The sequence below is a fragment of the Parasteatoda tepidariorum genome, chromosome 3 (genome assembly GCF_043381705.1).
Source record: "Parasteatoda tepidariorum isolate YZ-2023 chromosome 3, CAS_Ptep_4.0, whole genome shotgun sequence".
NCBI classification, from domain to species: domain Eukaryota; kingdom Metazoa; phylum Arthropoda; class Arachnida; order Araneae; family Theridiidae; genus Parasteatoda; species Parasteatoda tepidariorum.
The window spans coordinates 67530245-67552029 of NC_092206.1; the positions used below are offsets into that span (position 1 = coordinate 67530245).

The following is a 21785-nucleotide window of genomic DNA, read 5'->3' on the forward strand; positions in this document are numbered from 1 at the left end:
TTTTTTTTAAAATTTTTTTTTTTTTTTTAGTTTTTTTTTTTTTTTTTTTTGATAAAAGTAAAATATATATAAGTTTTTGGCATTTTTACATGTGCACATCAATATTCTCTTACATTACATTTTCATATGTCCATCAATAGTTTATTTTCAAAACTATAGAATTATTGCTTTGTTTATTGTTAAATTTTCAAAACTTTTTTCCTATCCCACTTTAAAATTTTTTGTTATGATAAAAATTTTATTTAAAATCTATCTAATAACATACAAACTTATATTTATAGTTGTTTTGATATTTTGATGAAAATAACTCATGTGTAAAAAATTTAAGTGTTTGCAATAAAATAAAATCAACATATCCCATTAGAGGTTGATTTCAATGATTAAACATAATTTTTCTTATTATTTTCTTATTACTTGTCAAAATGTAACAAGTGAAAATGAAGAAATTTATTTTTCATATTATAAAAATGAAAAATAAGTTCATCAATCTAATCAGATCGACCTGCATTCAATCGCCTATGTTTTTTAAAAAAACAGCAGAAAATCTGAAGATAATTGTATTTTGATAAAATATTTTCGAATAATTTGACAAAAGAAAAAAAAAAACATGAAATACACAAAATTATTTCCACTTAAAAGTATTTGCAAAATTAAATATGTTAAAAGTGAGAGAAAAGTAAGCAAAAATTTTGAGGTGTTCGAATGATGAATTTCTTCATTTTTCCAACAACCAAATAAATAAATAATTAAAAATGCATGTCTAATAACGCAAGTTATGAGCTTTTAAGCGAAATAAAGGGAAGTTGCAAGGGAACAAAGGTTTCAAATTCATACCGAGACACTCGTACGAAGATCATGTCACCGTTTATCGCTAAAAACGGTGTTGCACTATTTTCTTGATCCTTACAAAAAGAAGAAAAAAATCAAATAATTTTATCAATATAACTGCTTTAGTAATAAATATTATATGCTGAGATAGAAATGCAAATAATTCTACAATATACCAAACCAAAAAAATTATTAATTTTATTACGTACTCGTTACTAATTGAATCTATAGACCCTTTAATCAAGCGACACCCTTCAAACATCCATAATTTTTCAAGCACTTTCATAGAAGTATTCATCGTCCATCGGGAATGGGGGTGATAAAACCATATGTGGAATCTGTAGATGTAGGCTCTAGAAACCTAGTTTATATTTATCTCATTATATCATATTTACTCATAATGCCTGAAGTCTCACCTTTGCTACCAAATGACTTAGGTTTTACAATTAATTTATCTCTAAATTAAATGCCCGTGAAAAGTCACTAGTCTTCAATAGAAAAGTGGCCTAGGTAACCTTGAGTGGCGGTAAAAAAAAGTAAATGACAAATGTAGATATTTCCCTCATATGACACTATAAACTTGGGTATTTCTCTATTGATTGACAACACTATAGTTATAATTCATTTTGTTAGGTTATCTTAAATAATAATTTAAGTAGTGTTGATAAGTTATACGTTAAATATTTATTTAGAATAATTTTGTATTTTTATAGAAATAAAAACTTAGTTAAAAAGTAATTATTTAGATTTATTCTTGATCCCTTCTAAAACGGCTGTAGAAGTTTTAAACAGAAAAGGGTGTTGTGAAGCTGCATACTGCCATACCAATTATTTATGCCGGAACTTGTCTTTTTCGAACGATATCATACATAGGGGGCCGGGATAATCAGGTTGGTAGGACATTGGGGACATGGGGATGCCCAAGAGTTCGTAGGTTCGATCCCCGTGTAGTAGATGGTGACTGATGCACGTTAAATCTGTCGAGTCGCAAAGTTCACCATGTTCCCATAATAAATCATACCTCTGGGAGTATTGATCCAGGAGTTCCTTTGTCTTCTGGATTTAGTTCAAAATTGCAAGACTACGAAGTTGAACATTGGTAGCTGTAAACTCGAATTGGGTCAGCTGATCAACGACGGTTATTAAAAAAAATCATATATCGGAGCCGTGGTGGTCAAGGGATTGAGCGTTCTCCTAAAATGAAGTGCCCGTGTTCGAATCCTAGCAATGACTGGACGATACGAATCCCGCACCATTTACTCCAGTTCTGCCGTAAAAATATCGTCAGTGGTAGACAGATCATGGGTTAGATTCCCCTTGCCGTCAAGCTGACCGAAGGAGGTTTTCCTCTCCGTGTAACGAAAATGCGAATTAGCTCCATTAAAAAGTCCTCCACGAAGGCAAAATTTCTTCAACTCCTTGATGCAGGAAGACCCTTGTCTTCTGGATTGGGTTCATAATTACAAGTCTACGGAGTTGAACATTTATAGTCGTAATCCCGCAATTGGGTTGGTTATTCAAAGACGGTCATAAAATAAAATATCATGCATACATTATACGATATTCAAGTTATGGCTCGAGGGTTTACGGTAGGAAGTATTAGATCTCGTAATGGAACTTTGGAATGAGTTTTCTATCTTATCTCACTTCAAAGATGGAAATAATTTTAACATTTCTGCTGTCTGCTATGCTGAAATGGTTTATAAGATTTAATGACTGCTTGTCAGATTAAAAATTATTACTAAAATTCAATACAAAAAGAACTTTTACAATATTGCTTACATCTCTTGAAAACAGTTAAGATTCAATTCAAAGTAGTTTCACACTGGTAACAGCTAGTCGATGAAGAAATTTAGTTAACAGTACTGTTTAAAACTAATTACGATGCTAGAATTGGAGAAGGGATTGAAAAAATAAAATATTTAACTACAGTTGTATTGAGTATTCGGCTTGGTTAGCATAAAAGTTTATATGTTGTACAATATAATTTTTAAAAGTAACCAAGTGGCCATCGAAGACGGCTGTAATTACAATAAATAAATAGGTTAGATTTGGATGCCATTGATGAAAACTGAAAAACTACACGCCAATTAAAAAATGAATGTCAATTAAAAATTGCTTAATTTATAGAAAAATTGTAGAAGAATTAAGTTTAAATTTTATTTATTTACAACACAGTACTGTAATGGTATTCAGTCGGTACATGCGTATCAACAAAACGCGTATTGAAATTGTGTCTCAAAATTCACTAGATTTACAAATTATGCTCCAGTTGTGAAGAAAAAAAATTGTTGCCAACGAAAAGAATCAGACAGCGAACCGGATGGCTGTTTAGTTGACTCATAATTTAGGACCTCTGCTCTTGTTCATTGTTGAGCCATTCCTTGGTCATCTTCCCATTTTGTTGATCAGAAATGACCCGCCTAGATAAGGAGATTCAACTTTGTAGAAGCTTTTTTCTTTATACTTATTTTAAGTCTAAGGTTTGTGATAACGTTGTACTGAAGAAATTTAACCACATCTCTTCAAAATGCTCGTCGAAACATATAAATATGAAATAAAGTGCATTTACCCTCTATGTAAATCAATGCATAACCCTAGACACTGTAAATAATTCCGAATCGGATTACGGTTACAAATGCTGGAACTCAGTGTGCCGATACTTTTACCAGAACATGTTACAGAACAAAAAATTTGTTTATCGTAATTTTTTCAAAAATAATTGCCGTAACATTCTAATTAAAATTCTAACAAATCTCTAATTAAATAAATATTACTGTAAGAATTACGGTATAATATTTCACGATTAAATGGATTTTACGACCGGTACTTTTTACCGTAATTGAATCCCGAATTTTTTACAGTGTACTATATGTTTATGAATCAATGACGAATTCACAATTTTTAATTAATAAAAAAACCTGTTTTTTTCTATCAAAATTACTTCTTGTACGAATTTTACAACCCCCATGTATTATTAGTCAACGATTCTACAATGAATTTCAATTACAGATTTAAAAGATACTGTGATATTAGATTATGTTTTTTTTAAAAAAAACAAAAGGAGTGGAAAAAAACTTGTTTTTTAATATGAGTAAATAAAATTGATTTTTGAATAAACAGCTGTTATGAGTCGGAAGAATTAAAAGGATCGTTGCTTTCGAGCAACGATGAGCCGAGTGCGTTTTGTTTACGTTTTTCGATCACGTGTCTCTCTTGTCCTTAAAAACAAATAGATAACCTCCAAACGAACTTGATAACATTTCGAAGATAAAACAGTATTGTGTCGTCAAATTGAAGCGTAACTTTCAACGCATCTTTAAGATAATGAGTCAGCACTTGTCCTCAAAGCTATAATCTTTTATTCCTTATATTATTTTGCTCTTTTAGTTTTTCTCAGAATAATAGCTATATTAGATCAGTTAGAGAAATTAATACAATTCTTTGTGAAATTTACCCTTATAACATTCCAAGTATACTAAAGAGAAGAAAATATTTTTTTTAGCAATAATTAACACGTTGAATGCCATGGGTGTCATCGGTGAAACCAAGATTATTAGAAACACCATCATTCGAGTAAATTTCTATATTTTTATGTTATTATCGTTTCTAAAATGGTTTGAAGAAATTAATGCAATTATCACACAAAAATAGTTTTATTTATCTACACAGAGATGTCAACCTGCTCCAGACAGCGAATTAATATTTTCAAGTGGTAGTTTATTAATTGTGATTCGTGGTTTAATAAATTCAATTTAGTAGATTTTTACCCACCACTATTCTGAAAAATTCATAGGCTTATATAATTCACCACTTTTTTCAGATGTGTCATATAGATCTTTTAAAAAACTAGCAAAATCTGTCAAATTTTCAAATTTAGTTTGTAGTTATTTACCGTTTGGCCAGACGGGCAAGCCATGTAAAATTAGCGTGACATTCAACATGTTAAAAGATAAAAACAAAAATTTTAAAGAAAGGCAGAAGTAAAAGCATTGCGATTTCAAACTTTTGCATATATTTTTTTTAAAATTAAAACTGAAAAGTTTGGGGTTTTTTTTTTTGGACTGTTCCCAATCGAAAATTCAATAAAATATATTTTTAGAAAATTTGTACTTACTTGCCCATTGCACCAAGTCATAGTTATATGTTTTTAGTACCCTTACAATAAAAAGGGCATTTTAAAGAGGTATGCTTTATCTATATTTTTAATCTTTAAGCTGAATTTCAAAAAAAAAAAAAAAAAAAAAAAAAAAAAAAAAAAAAAAAAAANAAAAAAAAAAAAAAAAAAAATGTTTTTCTTACTTTGAAATGTGTTTTACAGTGAAGCCTAAATTTCGTCTCAATATGGATAACTTGTAGTAAAGTCGTTATTTTTGTGTCACCCTCGTTGTTGTAGTTATATAAATCGTATTTATAAGTTAAAATAAAAAGTGCATTTGAAAGAGGTATGTTTTTATCTATAATATTTTTCATCTTTGAGCCATTAATCGTTGGTTTTTCATATAAAACCTGAATACTAAAAACTATTATGATCAACATGAGTTAAGAAAACTTTTCCCTGTCTTCTTGGATTTCAGGATAACTTTTTGATTTTCATTTTCTGTATGTTTTTATTTATTTAATTTTATTCATTTATTTTCATTTATTTATTCATTTATATGTTTTTGTTTTGTCTATTTATTTACTTTCTTATTTGCTTATTTATTTGTTCTTAACAACTTTTGATTAATTCATTCGACATTCGAAGTAATATTCGACAGCACTTCACCTTTAAAAAAAGTAGGAAATAATGTTGCCACTTAATTAAGTTAAGAGAAAGAGAGCTAGATAGTTTTTTATAATTTATATGAATTTTCCTCAAGAACTGTAAAACAATAAAATAACTGTTGCTTCTGCGCCAAATATGTCCTGTAAAGATGTCTTTCTTACATCGTCAGGTATTTCACGGTGAAGCCTTAAAGCCGTTTCAATGTGGGTGTTTTGTGGAGAAGTCATTACTTTGTGTCATCCTTATTATAGTTATATAAAGCGCATTTTAAAGTTCACAAAAAAATTTGATTAGAAATCATTTTATTACGTTTAGAACATTTTAAACTAAAACAATAATGCTAATTATATATTTATAAATTCGATTCAGAATGTTCTTGTGTCACTATTACTGAAATGTCTGATTCTGTTGTGAAATTAAATTTCTTTCTTGCGTTTGTACGACACTTTCGCTTAAAAATTTATGTTTTGAAAAATTTGCCATTATTTATTAAAAAAAAAATGCTTTTTATAAGGGGAAAAAATCATCTTATTGAGCCAATTAGATTGTTTGAATTTTGTCTTCCTTAGTACGCTAAAAAAACATTCGATACCTACCAACTTTTATTTTTATCAATTTCGTTTTAAACGAAGTAAAGAAAAAAAAATAGACAATTTTTTTCCATGGTATTTACAATTTGATATTAATGTATACTATAAATATGATTTCGTTCTTATTAATTTAATCAACGTTTAAAAGAATTTCATAGCTCTATTAATAAAAAAAGTCAGTAAATTTTGCTCATTTTATATTTACACGGTACTGCAAGCCTTGCTTAAATAAATTCACTTATAATAAGCAATTGTTCCGAAACTGATTTTTTAATTTCGCAGAAGTTTCAATAGATAGCGCCACCGAGCTTTTGCTGATTGGAATGGAACAAAATGTGAGATGTTCATCGTCTTCTTTAGCGCCATCTAGGAATTGAAATATGATATATTGCTACTTTGAATATTCTTCAGCGGAAAAATTAAGCTAAATTAAATACGTAAAAAATTTTGATAAGAATAAAGTGCTTGTGATCTGACTGCCTAGTATCACAATTTATGTTTTAATTATTAGTTTTAATTCCTCTGAAAAAATAATTAAAATTAAATATGCACTGGAAGTAATTTTGCTATTTTGCAATTCTAGAAGATATTAATTTCAAGGGAGATAAAGCATAAACACACTCTTAATATGTAGTTTAAATTTGATTCCTTGATTTTTCTTTCATATGAAATATTTATTATTGAAATTCAAAATAATTATTCCTGTGCTCGAATTCCTTCATTATTATTACATACTTTTAACTGATTTTAATAGGAAGATTTCGGAAAACTTTGCTTTCCGTCTGATTTCCTTTTAGGTAAAAATTTTAGCTTATTCTATTCTAATTTATTAATTCGATAAATCGCTTTTATATAAAATTAATATATTTTCTTTAACCATATAAAAACATATGGGGGAAGGGTAGTCGTCTGTTCTAAAATTAATAATTTTTACTAACTTTCAAACGTCCTCAATCTAAAATATTTAAAAAAAAATTTTTTTTTTTAAGAAGACGAATCAAACATACAGAATTGTCATCAACTTCTAATTCAAACTCTAAGCAAAATAATTATCTCTTTCGACGAGGATGGGATTCGAACCCACGCGGGCAGAGCCCAATGGATTAGCAGTCCATCGCCTTAACCACTCGGCCACCTCGTCCTGTTTCAGGTTGAGTATTGAATATACTAATTCAAAATTACTTTTACTACATTGATAACTTTGTTTTCTTTATAATGTTGACCTTTGGCTTAGAATGTGATCATACGATTGTCATTAATCGCTTTATTGTTCTTCTATAAATGTATTCGAAATATTTTAATCGTTGTTGATTTTTTTTTTTTTTTTAATAAAGATTTTATATTTCGTAGTAGACATTCGTGGAAAGTATAAATGTACAAGTGATAATTGCGAGGCGAATTTTCTCCTTTCCTTTTTAAATTAGAAACTTTTATTTCTCCTCATTTATGTATGCCCATTGAAGAAGGTATGCAAAAGACGTGTCGAGATTGAATTGACATTTTTGAGCAGAGTGAAACACTAATTTTAAAACCTTCGATGCTGTTTCGGAAGAATTTATAATTGCAATTTAGTTCTAGGGGACATTAATATTTCGATAAAGAAACGCTTATTAATTATATTATATTATATTAATTATATTATATTATATTAATTATATTAATTTATTTTGGAGAAATGACTTTTAAAAAAAAAAAAAGTTTTTTTGGTGTCACATATTATTTTTAAATCTTATCAATATATACACATAAATTATGCAATCACAAAAAGGGGGAATATCATACTAGGCAGAGAAGCATCTCACAGGCGAGTAATCAACCATCGTAAAGAATATATGTATAAATGAGTAGTTAATTAATGTAGTGAATTGTCCTAAATTTTAATACCATGAGATAAAATACCAATATTACGTTTCTGAGTTCCTAAATTAAGTCATTTAATATTTTGTCTTAACACATATAGAGAAATATGATAGCATAAATTAGCGAAATGCAGTTATTGAGACATCCACAATATCATGAGATATGTCTAATACAGTATGAAATTCATTTATTAAACTATTTCTCTTACAAGTTTATTTTTGATTAAATATATTCATCTAACTTTAAAAAAATTGTTTTACTCTCAAATGAAAATTAATAATTATCACCATATAATATATATCAGTTAGGAAATTATGTTTTTGAATACTCGAGAAGTAGCATGTTTTAAAAAGAAAAATCTGTATGATACTATGCTGCTAACATTTGGAACAATTCATCGCTATATATTTATCTGCGTTATCTTTAAACATTTTCATGGTTATTCTTAAACAGTGAACTTGAAGGGGAAAAAACAAGTTTTTTAACTATATTTTATATGCTTGGATTTTCGCATATTAAGAATCAGTGTCAATACTTCCAAGAGTACTTCTAAAGGAAATGTACTTAGGAAGGTTCTTGTTTATAGAACTGAAACTATAGTATGTCAATTAATTTATGTGCAGTGAACAAAAATAAAAAAGATATCATCCTCAATAACTCTCTTTCTTATGATCGGATTTTCACGTAAATTATGCTATGTGGTGCTAACAATTAAATAACGAAATCGGACACAAAAACGTACTTTTTCTGAATAAACGTATGTAACTTTTTTTCTTTATATTTGATTCTTAACCTTCAAAATATAGAGCGTAGTCACAATCAGGGAAATATAGACCCCATAGTTTGAACAGGAGAGCGATCCAAAGCTCGAACCCCTTGTTATTTTAACTTTTTGCGTTTAAGTTATATTTTTAAAACTAATTAAACAATTCGAAAAAAAAATTATACCCTTTTACCCAAACTTAATTTTAAAAATGTCACGCAACATTCACTAATTTCTCCAATTATATATATAAAAAAATATTGCCTTAAATATAAAAAAATAATATAAAAACTTGTGAATGTACATTATAATTTCTTAGGTATTTTAATTTTTAAAGCATCTTTTTCGCTATTTGTCCTAAAACCAAGTAGTATATATTTAAAATAATGCAAATTTAGTATTAGCATTAAATCTTCATATTCAAAGATGTTAAAAACTTATATACAAATAATGCCTTATAAAAAGATCATACGTTCAAATACTAAAATCTTGGAAAATTATAAATAATTTAAAATTTTATTTTTAAAGGAGCAAAAAACGAAAGCAATTTTTGCTTTTTGCGCAGTAATCAATTAAAAATAAATCAGTTGCCTAGAAACTTCAAAATCTTTTTCTATGATTAAAATGGCTCGGGAACGTAGAATATAGCTTCTATTATTTCATTCTTTTTAATTCTCTCAGTTTGGTTGCTTAGTAAAGGAGCATTTCTCTTATTGATTAAGCGGCTAGAATATGGTTAGATTAAATTTCTATTCCAGCTATGGCGATAATTTGTGACAATTTTTTTTAAACGACGCAAAACTTCCTAAATTTTGATCCAATTTTTTTCACAAAATTTTGTCTATTTTGAGGGTCAGGAATCTAAATATATATGTTTATTCAGAAAAAAGTGCTTTTTCGTGTCAGATTTCGCAACTTAATAGGTTGCACTAAATAATTATCATATTTGAAGTCACCCCAAGAAACCATTAAGATTGACGTTAAAAATCCGATTATTAGAGTGAATTTTTTTTCAAGTTGCTCACTCTACTTAAGTGTTACAAATGGATTAGTTCATATTATTTTTACTTCTGACTCTCTAACTATGGGCAATAACAAATCTTGAAGTCTAAATTATTAGAACAGTAGCCTAAAAATTAACCTTGTGATTCTTTGTAATATACACTCCTGAAATAAATAGGCTTAAAGCGTTTTTGAACTAACAAATAGGAAAAACCACGCTTTTTGCATAATTCGTAACGAAAATCAACATGAAGAAAAATTTTAATATAGGAAAATTAAGCATTTTGTAACTTATTAAAAAATCTTACCAGAGTCCAATGCAATTAGAAGAAAAGAAATTCTTTCTATAATCAGACTTGGAAATTGCAGATACTGAATAACGGAAAATTTGTCTTGAATTCTGTCTTTTAAAAATAATAATAAATATATAGATATTTACTTTGATCTGATTGTTTAAGAAGCCTTTTTGATACATTTCACAGATACTACTTAGTTCTTAACATATAAAAATTATTACAAAAAAAAAGTCTTATATTATCAAAGCTGCAAAACTTAGAATAAAAAAAAATAATAATAATAAACTAATGACTTTATGAAGATTCTAAGCTAAAACCTTGGAATAAGTTTCAGTTAAAGGAAAATATAACAGGGTTGCCACTCAAATCTGGAGAAAAAAATTCCCTGTGTTTTCTCTGAACTATTATACACAATATATTAAAAGGAAACAACAATTACTGTGCTCTTTTGTGAGCTATATAGGGCTAACTATATTTATTAGTTTTAATTGGTGGGAAAACAGCTGAACATATTTAAATAATGTTATAGTAAGTGAAATAGTTTAGTATAGCCAAAATATCATGGCTAAATATCCCATAGATTACGCTTTGAGTGGGTACCATATTTTGAAAGACAAAAATAAGAAACAAAATTCCCTGTATTTTCCCAGTTTGCAAGGAAAAAATCAAAATTCCCTGCATTTTCCCTGTTATTTTAGGTGATTTCTAAATTCCCTGTATTTTCCAGGTTTTCCCTGTTCTCCATGTAGAGTGGCAACCCTGTATAAGTCAGTTTTCCTTTTCCAGGAAACACAATTTAAAAAAAAAAATCTATATGCAGACAAAAAATAGTAAGATACTTTTTATGTTTTAAAACAATTAGGATATTGAACTGTAAAGTTCTGGTAACAAAGAAAACCATATGCAAAAATGCTCATAGAAAAGGCCAAGGCCTACCCCAGGTTGCTGTGTCCATGATAATGCCTTACCCTAACGATCCTATCTTTGGTATAGCCTTATGGTATGGTTTAATGACGAGTGAAGTAATGTAAAACATGAAAACACAAAAGAAAAGGTGAGTACATATTTAATAACAATTTACAAACATAAAATGCATTTATAATTTTTTAACAAATACTATAGGTGCTCTATTTATCGACGAGATGTTTTGCCGAGGGTACGTTTTCCTACAAACAAATGTTTTGGTTTTAAGTCCAATATCTTTCTGTCACCTTCACCCTTCTTTGCTAATCTATTACTAGCACGTTGAGACAGTTTTGAAAGTGTTCTAGCCCTCTTCTTCATCTAAAAGGAAAAAGTTACAATTTAATTAAGTGCAGCAGATACAAATAAAAGAAAAATTAAGGTATCTCCGAGTAATTAGGAACATTATATATGCTGGTTTAGAATAAGTTTTAATAAATGACAAACAATTGGAAACATGGATAGGAAAAAATCCAGTAGATTTTACGAAAGAATATAAATTTCATGATAATTGTTGCATAATGTACTAAATATTTTACACATTGGGAATGTTAGGGATTTTTATAGTAATCAAAATAGAAAAACTAATATTTTCCAGTTACGATTGACATTAAACATACTTGAAATGTTATGTATTATGTTTACTCATAATTTTGAATATTACAGTATTTAATTCATCAGAGTTGAGATTCTTTTAATTAATTTAAAAAAAATAGTCTAAATAAAAACAAATGGAATGTTTTAGAACAAAAAAAAATTTTTTTTTTAAACTAACTTCTATAAATGAGGTTCGCGCCACTATGTAAAACCAGGAGAAACTTGCAAACTCCAGTAAAAATATATGCATGCAGAAATATAAATCTGAGAAGTCATGCAAAGATAAATATTTTAAATGCAAAACAAATGTCTTGTTGAATGAACATTGGCAAATGATATTGAATCAAAAAGAGGAATACCTTGACATCTCTAACACCAGATTCGTCTCTAGGTATTCTGGAGCTACTGCGCACCCTTCCTTCGCTATCTTCTCTCTTTCGCTTGACTGATCTCACCACTCTACCCACTTGAGCATCATCAAAATGAGCCTAAGTTTAAAAAGGAAACAAAATATATATTAAGTCTCTTCATACAAACTTTATAGGCATAGATCAATATGATGAAAATTACAGTAAGGTAAATTTGTAAAGGTTATTTTTTTTTTACACACAGTTGAACCAAGACGAAATTGATGGGTAGTTAAAACTATTTTGTATAATTGAAATATATATCAACTGATAAATTAGCAAAATGCATTTAGGATGTTTAAAAAAAATCGCAAAAGCAAATAAAGTAAACAATTTAAATATCTATCCAGGCATTTAAGGTCATTTTAAATCAATAAGTACATTTGGTTTAGTTTTCAAACAAAGAGACTTCCCACTCCCCACTCATTTTTACAACTATAGCTTCAGTACAAGCAACATCAACATGCAAGCAACCGAATGAATCACAAACGAATGATCATAGAAGTAGTAGAATAATAAGGGAATGCTATAAACTACTTTTAATGTACTATAAGATACTTTTAAACTGGCTGATTGTAAATTTGAGATATTTCCACATACTTCCAAAATTGATCTACTGATTCTGAGAAATTATAATATATCGATTCAATTTCTGCACATATGTATTTAATCAGAATATGTTATCATTGTATACTTAGTTAAATTTTCATGCAGAAATATAAAACAGAATTTTGACAATTGATATCTTACTTGCTCATCAAATTAACTTCATCAACTTAACGTTTGCTAAATAGAAGTTAATGTAAATTAGATTTGTATCTCTCAATAGAGTTGATATTGATTTCTTTCTCACGCGTTATTTGCTATGCTTCAGTATTTGTGCAAGTCACACTGATTTAAATCAGGGCTCGAAAAACCTCAGAAATTTTACCCGTCCCCGAGGACGGCTTGTCCAACAATGCACCCGTCCTCCTTTGAAACTAACCTGTAGCTTCTAAATTAATAAAAATATAATTTTGTCTTACTTATTACAAACATTTATATAAATTGCACAATTAATTAGTAGTTACTAGGATTACAAATACTAGGATTACATTACACAGTAATAAAAGAAATACAAAGGTTACTAATAGTAACCTAGTATTTCTTTTATGAAATAATTTAAATGACAAAGGTCAAGACGGGAAATGGCCGTCCGCGCAGACGTCGGATTCAAGAAATTTGTTGACCGCGAAGAATTTTTGACCGCCGCGGGTGGTTTTTCGAGCCCTGATTTAAATCACTCATTATCTCCTTCAAGATTCATATATATAGACTCCAGTAACAAATTCTCAAATTTAAAAATATATAGATTAATAAAGAACTGGAAAAAAACTTTTTTTTAAGAAGCATTTCTTACTTTTTTGTCCCCTAATTCAACTCCTAATTGCCTCATTTCCATCTTCAGCCTGCTGACACTACGTGTCCGCTGTGAATAAAAGGAAAAAAAAAATTAATCATAGGATTAAAGGATTCAGCCTTGTTACATTTAGAAAATAAAGTTCTTGCCAAAAGCTGTCTTATACTAACTTTTTTAGCTGTTCTCGGTAATTTTGGCTTAGTAATACTCCTTTTCAACTGAGATTCAATTTTAAGAATGCCTTTTTTCTCACGAATCCTAATAAAGAAATAAATTTCAAATAAATAAAAAAAAATTTACAAAATACAATATTCAGAATTTAATGCAATGCTATTAAAATAAATACCTTTTGGCTAAAGCTCTAATATTTCTTGTATTTTCATCATCATCACTTTCACTTTCATCATAATAGCCAGCTGACTCTCTTAAGCCCTCCTCTTCTTCTAGCTTGTTAAGTTTCTATTAATTAAAAAAAAAAAATTAGAACACAAATAAATGGTTTACGATCAATAGAAGAAAGGTAAAATTTTCATTTTAGTAAATAATGGAAAGTCTATAAGAAAATTAAGAATCTCAATACAAATAATTCAGAAAATAGAATTATTCACTTTTACAATATTTAGACAAGTTTTATGATGAAAAGTGGTGCAAAAAAGAATTAAATATAAATTACAAGTTTTAGTCAAAAAGTCTGTACATTTTTAACCAAATGGGGAATGTAGATTTCAAATCGTTTGTATTCATTGATCAATTAAAAAATTTGAATTTTTCAAATAGAGCCAATATCTAGATTAATAATACAAGCAGAAGAAAATGTGCATTTGAGTTATTAATTTTTTTATGACCAAGAAGAGTTTCCTTCAGCTTGTTGAAAATTAAAATTCGTGAAATTTTGCTTACTATATTTATTTACTGAAACTTTTTTGAAAGCAGAGAAAGTTATGAGCTCATGAGTATGAAAAAGAAAGTGGAACACTAATAGAAAGCAAAGAACATTTCATGTTTGAAATAAAGGTGAGGTAAATTTTCTAATATAGTACAATTTACTAAATATACTACACTTCAAAATTTATATAGCAGCAGTTTGACACTTTAAATCCAAGAGGGATATAAAGTTCTTAACCTGTGCTACACTTCAAAACACTATTTTTAAAAAGCTTAGTTGCAAATTGAATTTTAATAATAAATAAATACTTTGAACAATTTTGAATTTGAAAGGAATTTTGTTTTTTAAACCCATGTGGTGACACAGATGGAACATACTACTTTACACCATATACATAAAAAGTTAAAACCATGCGACTCACATAGAGTAAATATAACAAATGCTTAAATGTGGTACATTAATCCCTATGATTATTCATTATATAACCTAAGAAATTTAATGAAAGGTGTATAGAACATGCATCTCTTTTATTCCAAAGAACAAACTAAGATTCTTTTTACATCACCCCTTTTTTAAACAAGGGGGAAAAAAAATCCTTAACAAAACATTAAATATGGGTTCAGAATACTAAGTCATTCACACAATTTCAGTACGTACAAGAGATAATTCATCATATGGAAATATTTTTTCTCATAAATTTAAAAAAAAAAAAAATTCAGAATAAAAACTAAATTTGTTAGCATACAAATATGCTGAACCTAAACTTGCAATCTAAAGCCTAAATGACAAACTCGCAAAAATAGACAAATTTAAACTTTTTTTGAAAAAGAAAAAAAAATGCAAATAACTCTTTAATTCTCTGTTTCAAAATTTCATTAAAGCATTTGTTTTGTAAGCAACCAACGATTTCACAGCTGATCGTTCATATGATTTTTAATATAATTAAGGACGCACTGAATTTAAAAAAAGTTGTTTCAGAAGAAATAAAAGAATTCTAAAATGTTATTCTTAGGATAACAAGAATAAAACACTTCAACTGTAAATAAACTAACATTCTTATAGCATATTAACGACACCTGAAGTCTGAAAAACTAAACGACAGGCTCTAACATGTGCAATAAAAAAGGCTTTAAACAAGCATTCACGAAATAATTTTAAAGATCTAAATACATTGTAATTGCAATGATATCAAGAGCTTGACTATTTAAAAAAAAAAAAAACATTTATTTCGTTTCATTTCTTGTCCTTAATCTATGAATTACATTCTTTACTACTTTATTATAAGAAAAGTTTTTTTAATTTAAAATCCTAATTTAGAAAACAATCTGGAAATAAATATTAGAGGACACAATTCAGTTCACTGATCTTTCTTTTCATAACTGATTTCAGTCCCCAGGACTAGAATTAACAAACACATACTTTTTCTTTTTTGCAAAAAGCTTCATTATTCTTTGCATGCTACTTTCTAATTTTTTTCTCATACAAAACATACAATAAATTATTTTCTTTAATTTATATAAATTTTTTTTTACCCTATTAACACAATTTAGGATTTATTTTAAATTTCAATATTTATATTTGTCGTCAATAACAAATAAATAGGCTAAAAACGTTACATATAAAAGAAAAAATATATATATAGTATATTCAGGGTTCTTGCTCAATTATTTTAAAAAAAAAATAGAACTTTTTTAGCACTTTTTTAGGACTAAGAAAAAAAAATTAGCACTTGATGTAAAGTAAAAATAACATACTTAATCTATACATGATATTAAAAATATACAAATAAAGTGTTTCATGATTCATGAAGTAAAAATTACATAATTAATCTATATATGATGCAAATTGCAGCTTAATTTTGTCACAATCTTTTTCCTCAATTTTCTATTTTTGACTTAAGTAATTTAATATGTTTCTCATTTTTAGAACACACTTGCTTTTGTTTTCTGACATTAATTTTGGATTGATGCAAGCAACATTTCTAACAACAGAATAGTTTATTGGACATTTCTCTAGTAAAGTTTCTAACATTTTGGTGATAAACTTTCTGCAATCTTTCTTTATATTAATATGATCCCGGTCAGAAATAACTTTTGAGGCCAACTGCTTTAAAATTTGGTCACCTTTAAAACCTACACTGATTTTTGTCAGAGAGACATAATTCTTTTCATCACAAAAATTAAAATGGCACAGTTTCTCCAGAGAATTTAAGTTTTCTATAGATTCTGGCTTCAGAATGTTATATAATTGCACACTATGTAATACCAAATCCTGGATATCTGCAGCAAAAAATGGTAAAAGTGGCCGATCTGCTTGATACAGTTTCAAAAATGGTGAAACTAGCTCCGACACATTTAAGAAAAAGTTCAGCTTAACAAGAATTAATTTGTCTTTTATTGCTTCTTGTAAAGTTAAAAAGGATTTACATTTCACTTTTCTAAACTTGCCAACATTTTTCACATAAGATTTCAGATCATTCCAAAGCAATATTGCTCTTTCAGCTGCAGGTGCATTTTCCAGCCAACGGTGGTTACAAAATTTTAGTGGTAATTTGTTCTCAGTTGATTGATTAATAAAATCTTCTTTTCTTGTGGGTGAATCTTTAAAAAGATAGAAGATTGAGCTCAGGATGGAACCAATGAGCCATTCTGTTTCAGATTCACCTTTGTAGAATGCGTTATTTAAAATATGAAGCCCACAACTTCCTATTGCATTGCATTGAACACCATGTTCTTTTAACAAATCTTCTTGAATATTATTATAAAACTTCCAATTGACAGCAGGACCGTCCATAGAAATCTGCAATAATTTCTTAAGGTCTACATTTTTGACTGATGCATAAAAGCAGGCTAAAAGGTCATCTGCTACAGAATGGCCCAGAAAAGCTGATGTTAAGTATCGCGTCTCTACAATGTTCTTTACTGGGTTCCAAAAGTGGATATGTATATCCAACTGCTTCTGCTGTGTCGCTTTGTTCAAAGACTCATCAAAAAGCAATGTATAAAACTTGGCATTATCAATGCACTTCAGAAGTAGCATGCTAAAATGAGGTGCAAGTCCAAAATGACAGAGATATGCACACTTAGATTCACTGCGGGTGAAATGACGTGCTAATGAACTGTCTGGAAACATTGTACTAAATAATTTTCCAGTGTCTTTGGAAGAATTGTAGGAGTAGTAGCTTTCTATAACTTTTAAAGCCCATAAAATCTCAGAAGAAAGAACTTCTTTCCCCAAAGCCCAAGAATCTTCTTAAAAGATGGAGGCAGCAGGAGAGCTGAAGGCAACAGAATTTAACGATTTAGGGAAACCGATTTAAGGAATCAGATCACTAAACAAAATATTTAGCACTTTTTTAGCACTCAGAAATTTTAGCACTTTTTAGGCCCTAAAAAAGTTGGGGAAAAATTTTAGCACTTTTTTAGGACATTTTAGGACAGCAAGAACCCTGATATTATTTATGTCTTTACATAATTTAGCAAACATTTTAAAGAATAAATTAACATTACATTATAATATGCTACTTTAATATTTCTTTAATATAGATTTTGTATACTTTGCACAATTCATTGAATATTAATTTTATCAATTTAATTTGATTTTAAAAAATAACAAAACAGATAAAATTAATATTACTTCACAATTCTCATTAATTTATGAGTAGAACTTACAAATAAGATTTAAAAATTTTACAATTATTACAAAGAATAAAAATTATTTTATTTCAGAATATTTTATCCTTCATGTAAAATCAGTTATGGATAACAAATTCATCATAAATAAAATTTATCACTTTTTATTCATTTCTTAAAGTTAAAAAAATTACACCTAAAATTATTACTTGAGGCATTTCTTATTAGTTTATGATTAGAACCCACCAATATAAAAAAAAGTAATTATAATCACAATCACTAAGCATAAAAATGATCTAACTTCAGAATATTTTATCTTTCATGTAAGATCAGTTAGGGATAACAAATTCATCATAAATAAAGAACATAATTTATATTACTTCAAACTCTTATCAGTAATTTTGGTGCATGATAAGAATATGACAATCAACTAAAAAAAATTATTACAACCAACAGACAAGGAGTAAAAATTAAATAACTTCATAACATGTCGGAAATTATTTTTTTTAAAATCGCGTGAAGAATAAAATTCACATTACTTATTCATTAATTTTACATAATTATATACTATATTTCTTTCCTAGAAAAAGATTTTTATACTTCTTTGCACATTAGAAAAATTAGAATCTGAAATTATATAAGGCATTTCTCATTAGTTTATGATTAGAACTCCCCAATGTAAAAAAAAAAAAAAAAGAACTATAATCACAATCACCAACTAAGCATAAAAATGATCTAACTTCAGAATATTTTGTCTTGCATGTAAGATCAGTTAGGGATAACAAATTCATCATGAATAAAGAATCTAGTATATATCACTTCACACTCTTATCAATTATTTTTGTGCATAAGAATTTGACAATCAGCAAAAAAATATATATATATATAGAAAACAAACTATCACAACTAACAGAGAGAGCATAAAAATGATCTTAATTCAGAATATTATATCTTTCATGTAATTTCAGTTAGGGATAACAAAATTCATCATAAAACTAGTACTATACGAAAAACCATGTATCTGAAAATTATTATTATGAAAAAAGTTATGTCATTAGATAAGAAAAATAAAATTAAGAGAAACATAAGTCATATTTTGTAAGCTCCATTAAAAACAATGAACATAAAAATTGTATTGGTGAAATAATTTCTGTATAGCTTTTGAATGATAGCTGGAATAAAAATCCTGTAATCAACATCAAATTAACTAACGTTTTTATAGCACGTTAACGACACCTGCAATTTAGGTATTAAATAACAGGCTCTAATACATGCATAAAAATTGTATTGATGGAATAATTTCTGTATAGCTTTTGAATGATAGCTGGAATGAAAATCCTGTAATCAACATCAAATTAACCAGCGTTTTTATAGCACGTTAACGACACCTGCAATTTAGGTATTAAATAACAGGCTCTAATACATGCATAAAAATTGTATTGGTGGAATAATTTCTGTATAGCTTTTGAATGATAGCTGGAATGAAAATCCTGTAATCAACATCAAATTAACTAGCGTTTTTATAGCACGTTAACGACACCTGCAATTTAGGTATTAAATAACAGGCTCTAATACATGCATTAAAATGAACAGAAATAGCATTTCTTTTGTGAACTTGTTAGAACAATTTTTAAAAATAAAAAAAAATAGTATTAACGCTCATTTTTAACTTCTTCTAAACAGAGTGGTAGGTGAGAGTCTATAAATAAGCATACATCGAAAAAATTTAATAAAATTTTCTATGAACAATTTTTTAAAATAATGTAGCAAAATAAAATTAATTTAAAGCTTATCCCACTAACTTTAAAATAGCAACAATGAATTTAACATTGTGTTGAAATAACAAGAATTACTGTACAGCTTTTATATAATCGCTGGCATGAAAATCCTGCAACCAATGAATAAAATAGCTAGCGTTTCTTTAGCACAATTTCGACACCCGCTATCTAAGTATTAAATAACAGGCTCTAATATATGCATTAAAAAGACTTACACACAAAGATACAGTAAAATTTAGGATTAATTACATTAGCAACTTTAATATCAAATGAAAAATTTTAAATAATGATGAGTATCAAATTTCTTAAAATATTAAGATATCCTTGTGCATATTAATTACAAACGAAGAGAAGTTTATTTTAAAGCTGCCAGAGAAAAAAATGCAATGTTTGTAAAAGTAAATATTCTAGTATTTATGTTTTTGCAACATATTACAGAAACATGGAAATCAAGAAAACAACAGCAATTTCTAATGCAAGCACATATCACCTGAAAAAAATATAATGTCAAAAATACAATGCAGCAAGAAAAATTTCCTACATCAGAAATTTAAATAAAAAGTGTTAAGAAAAAAAAGCTTCAGAATATTTTATCTTTCATGCATGTTCAGTTAGGGATAACAAATTCATCATAAAATAATCAGGTCATTGATATCAGATATTAACGAGAGTGAAAGAATACACAAGTAACAGTTGAATGCACTGAGTATTATAACTATACCTAATCCCTAAAAAGTATCACTCTTTTTAAACAAATTTATGAAGAAAAAAGACCACTGTGGTTCCTTAGAGTTAGGACACTATTTACAGAAAACAAACTGGAAGAACAATAAGTTTTTGTCCAATAAAAAAATTAATGCATAAAAATATTAAATTTTCGATTGCAACGATTCATTGCAAATGAGAGGAAATGCAAATTATCACACTACATGTTCAAAGCACAGCATTATTCATTAACTATCAGGTAGGGATAACAAGTTCATCACTAAGGAATATGGATTTAAGTTTAGCTTAAGCAGAAAATCTCGTTAAAACAGACACTTCTCATAGCAATAATACATAATGCATTTGCTTTCAGGACATAGTATCATTCAATAACTTTCAGTTAGGGATAACAAAGTCATCATAATATTCCGGCATGAGATTGCAAAAACGAAAAAGAATAAAAACGTATGAAATGAAAATTGAAATAATACAAAGTGATGAGAATAAATTAAAATACCATTTTGTGAGCAAAACAACTGTTAACTAACATTAAGTTACAAGTTCTGCTTCATGATGTGAAAAGTATAAAATTTAATACTACAGTGCTCTCTAGAAGAGTTTTTAGAGGAGTGACCCACCACTGCCTGCTTAAGGTATACTCTTTTTGAAAAATTTTTTGAAATAATGATAATTTAGTTCTTGCGCTTCGTCTCAGTTATAAATAATGTTAGTACTTTATTTCTTATTAAAGAAAGGTTAAAATTAGTCTATTTCTCACATATGAGTAAGTGTTTATAGTAACTCTATGTATCAGTAGCAACATATTATAACGTTCGTTTCTGCACGGGCAACTGGTTACATCAAATATAAACTTAAAGGAATAACCCTAGATTAATTTAGTTAGATCTTTTAATTAACCACAATAAAAAATACAAGCTGTCAGAACCATATAAATTTTAAAAAGCATACAATAAAAAAATTTCAGCATAAATTAATTTTCACTATCTTCCACACACATATGCATATAAAATCAGAAGATGGTGAAGAAGATTCGGGAAATATTATGCCTGAATACAACAATATTTCATTTATCATTACAAAATATTAAAATTAACCACATAAATTAGATATGTTATTTTAGAATTTTTTTTTATGCAGCAAATAGATTCACTTTGCTTTCACAAATCCATTTAATATAATTGAATTTGAAATCTTAATTTTCCTGAATCATATGAAAAATAATAGATTCCTCATGATACAGAAAAAAGTAACTTAATTCATAACAAAATACCCATTGATATAGATATTTAT

At 27.8% G+C, this 21785-nt stretch overlaps 1 protein-coding gene and 1 non-coding gene across 2 annotated transcripts; both read right to left on the reverse strand.

Annotated features, from left to right (window-relative positions):
• Positions 1 to 7245: 7245 nt before the first annotated feature.
• TRNAS-GCU (transfer RNA serine (anticodon GCU)) lies at positions 7246 to 7327 on the reverse strand. The gene has a single exon. It is a non-coding gene; the product is annotated as a tRNA-Ser (tRNA).
• A 3829-nt stretch (positions 7328 to 11156) lies between these two features.
• LOC122272282 (GTP-binding protein 4-like) lies at positions 11157 to 16360 on the reverse strand. Its single transcript, XM_043055746.2, has 5 exons — positions 13820 to 16360; positions 13644 to 13731; positions 13474 to 13542; positions 12027 to 12155; positions 11157 to 11391 (listed from the first exon to the last, which is right to left on the reverse strand). The coding sequence occupies exons 3-5, from the start codon at positions 13513 to 13515 to the stop codon at positions 11239 to 11241; spliced, it is 324 nt and encodes a 107-aa protein (XP_042911680.1). The 5' UTR covers positions 13516 to 13542; positions 13644 to 13731; positions 13820 to 16360; the 3' UTR covers positions 11157 to 11238.
• Between the last annotated feature and the right edge of the window lie 5425 nt (positions 16361 to 21785).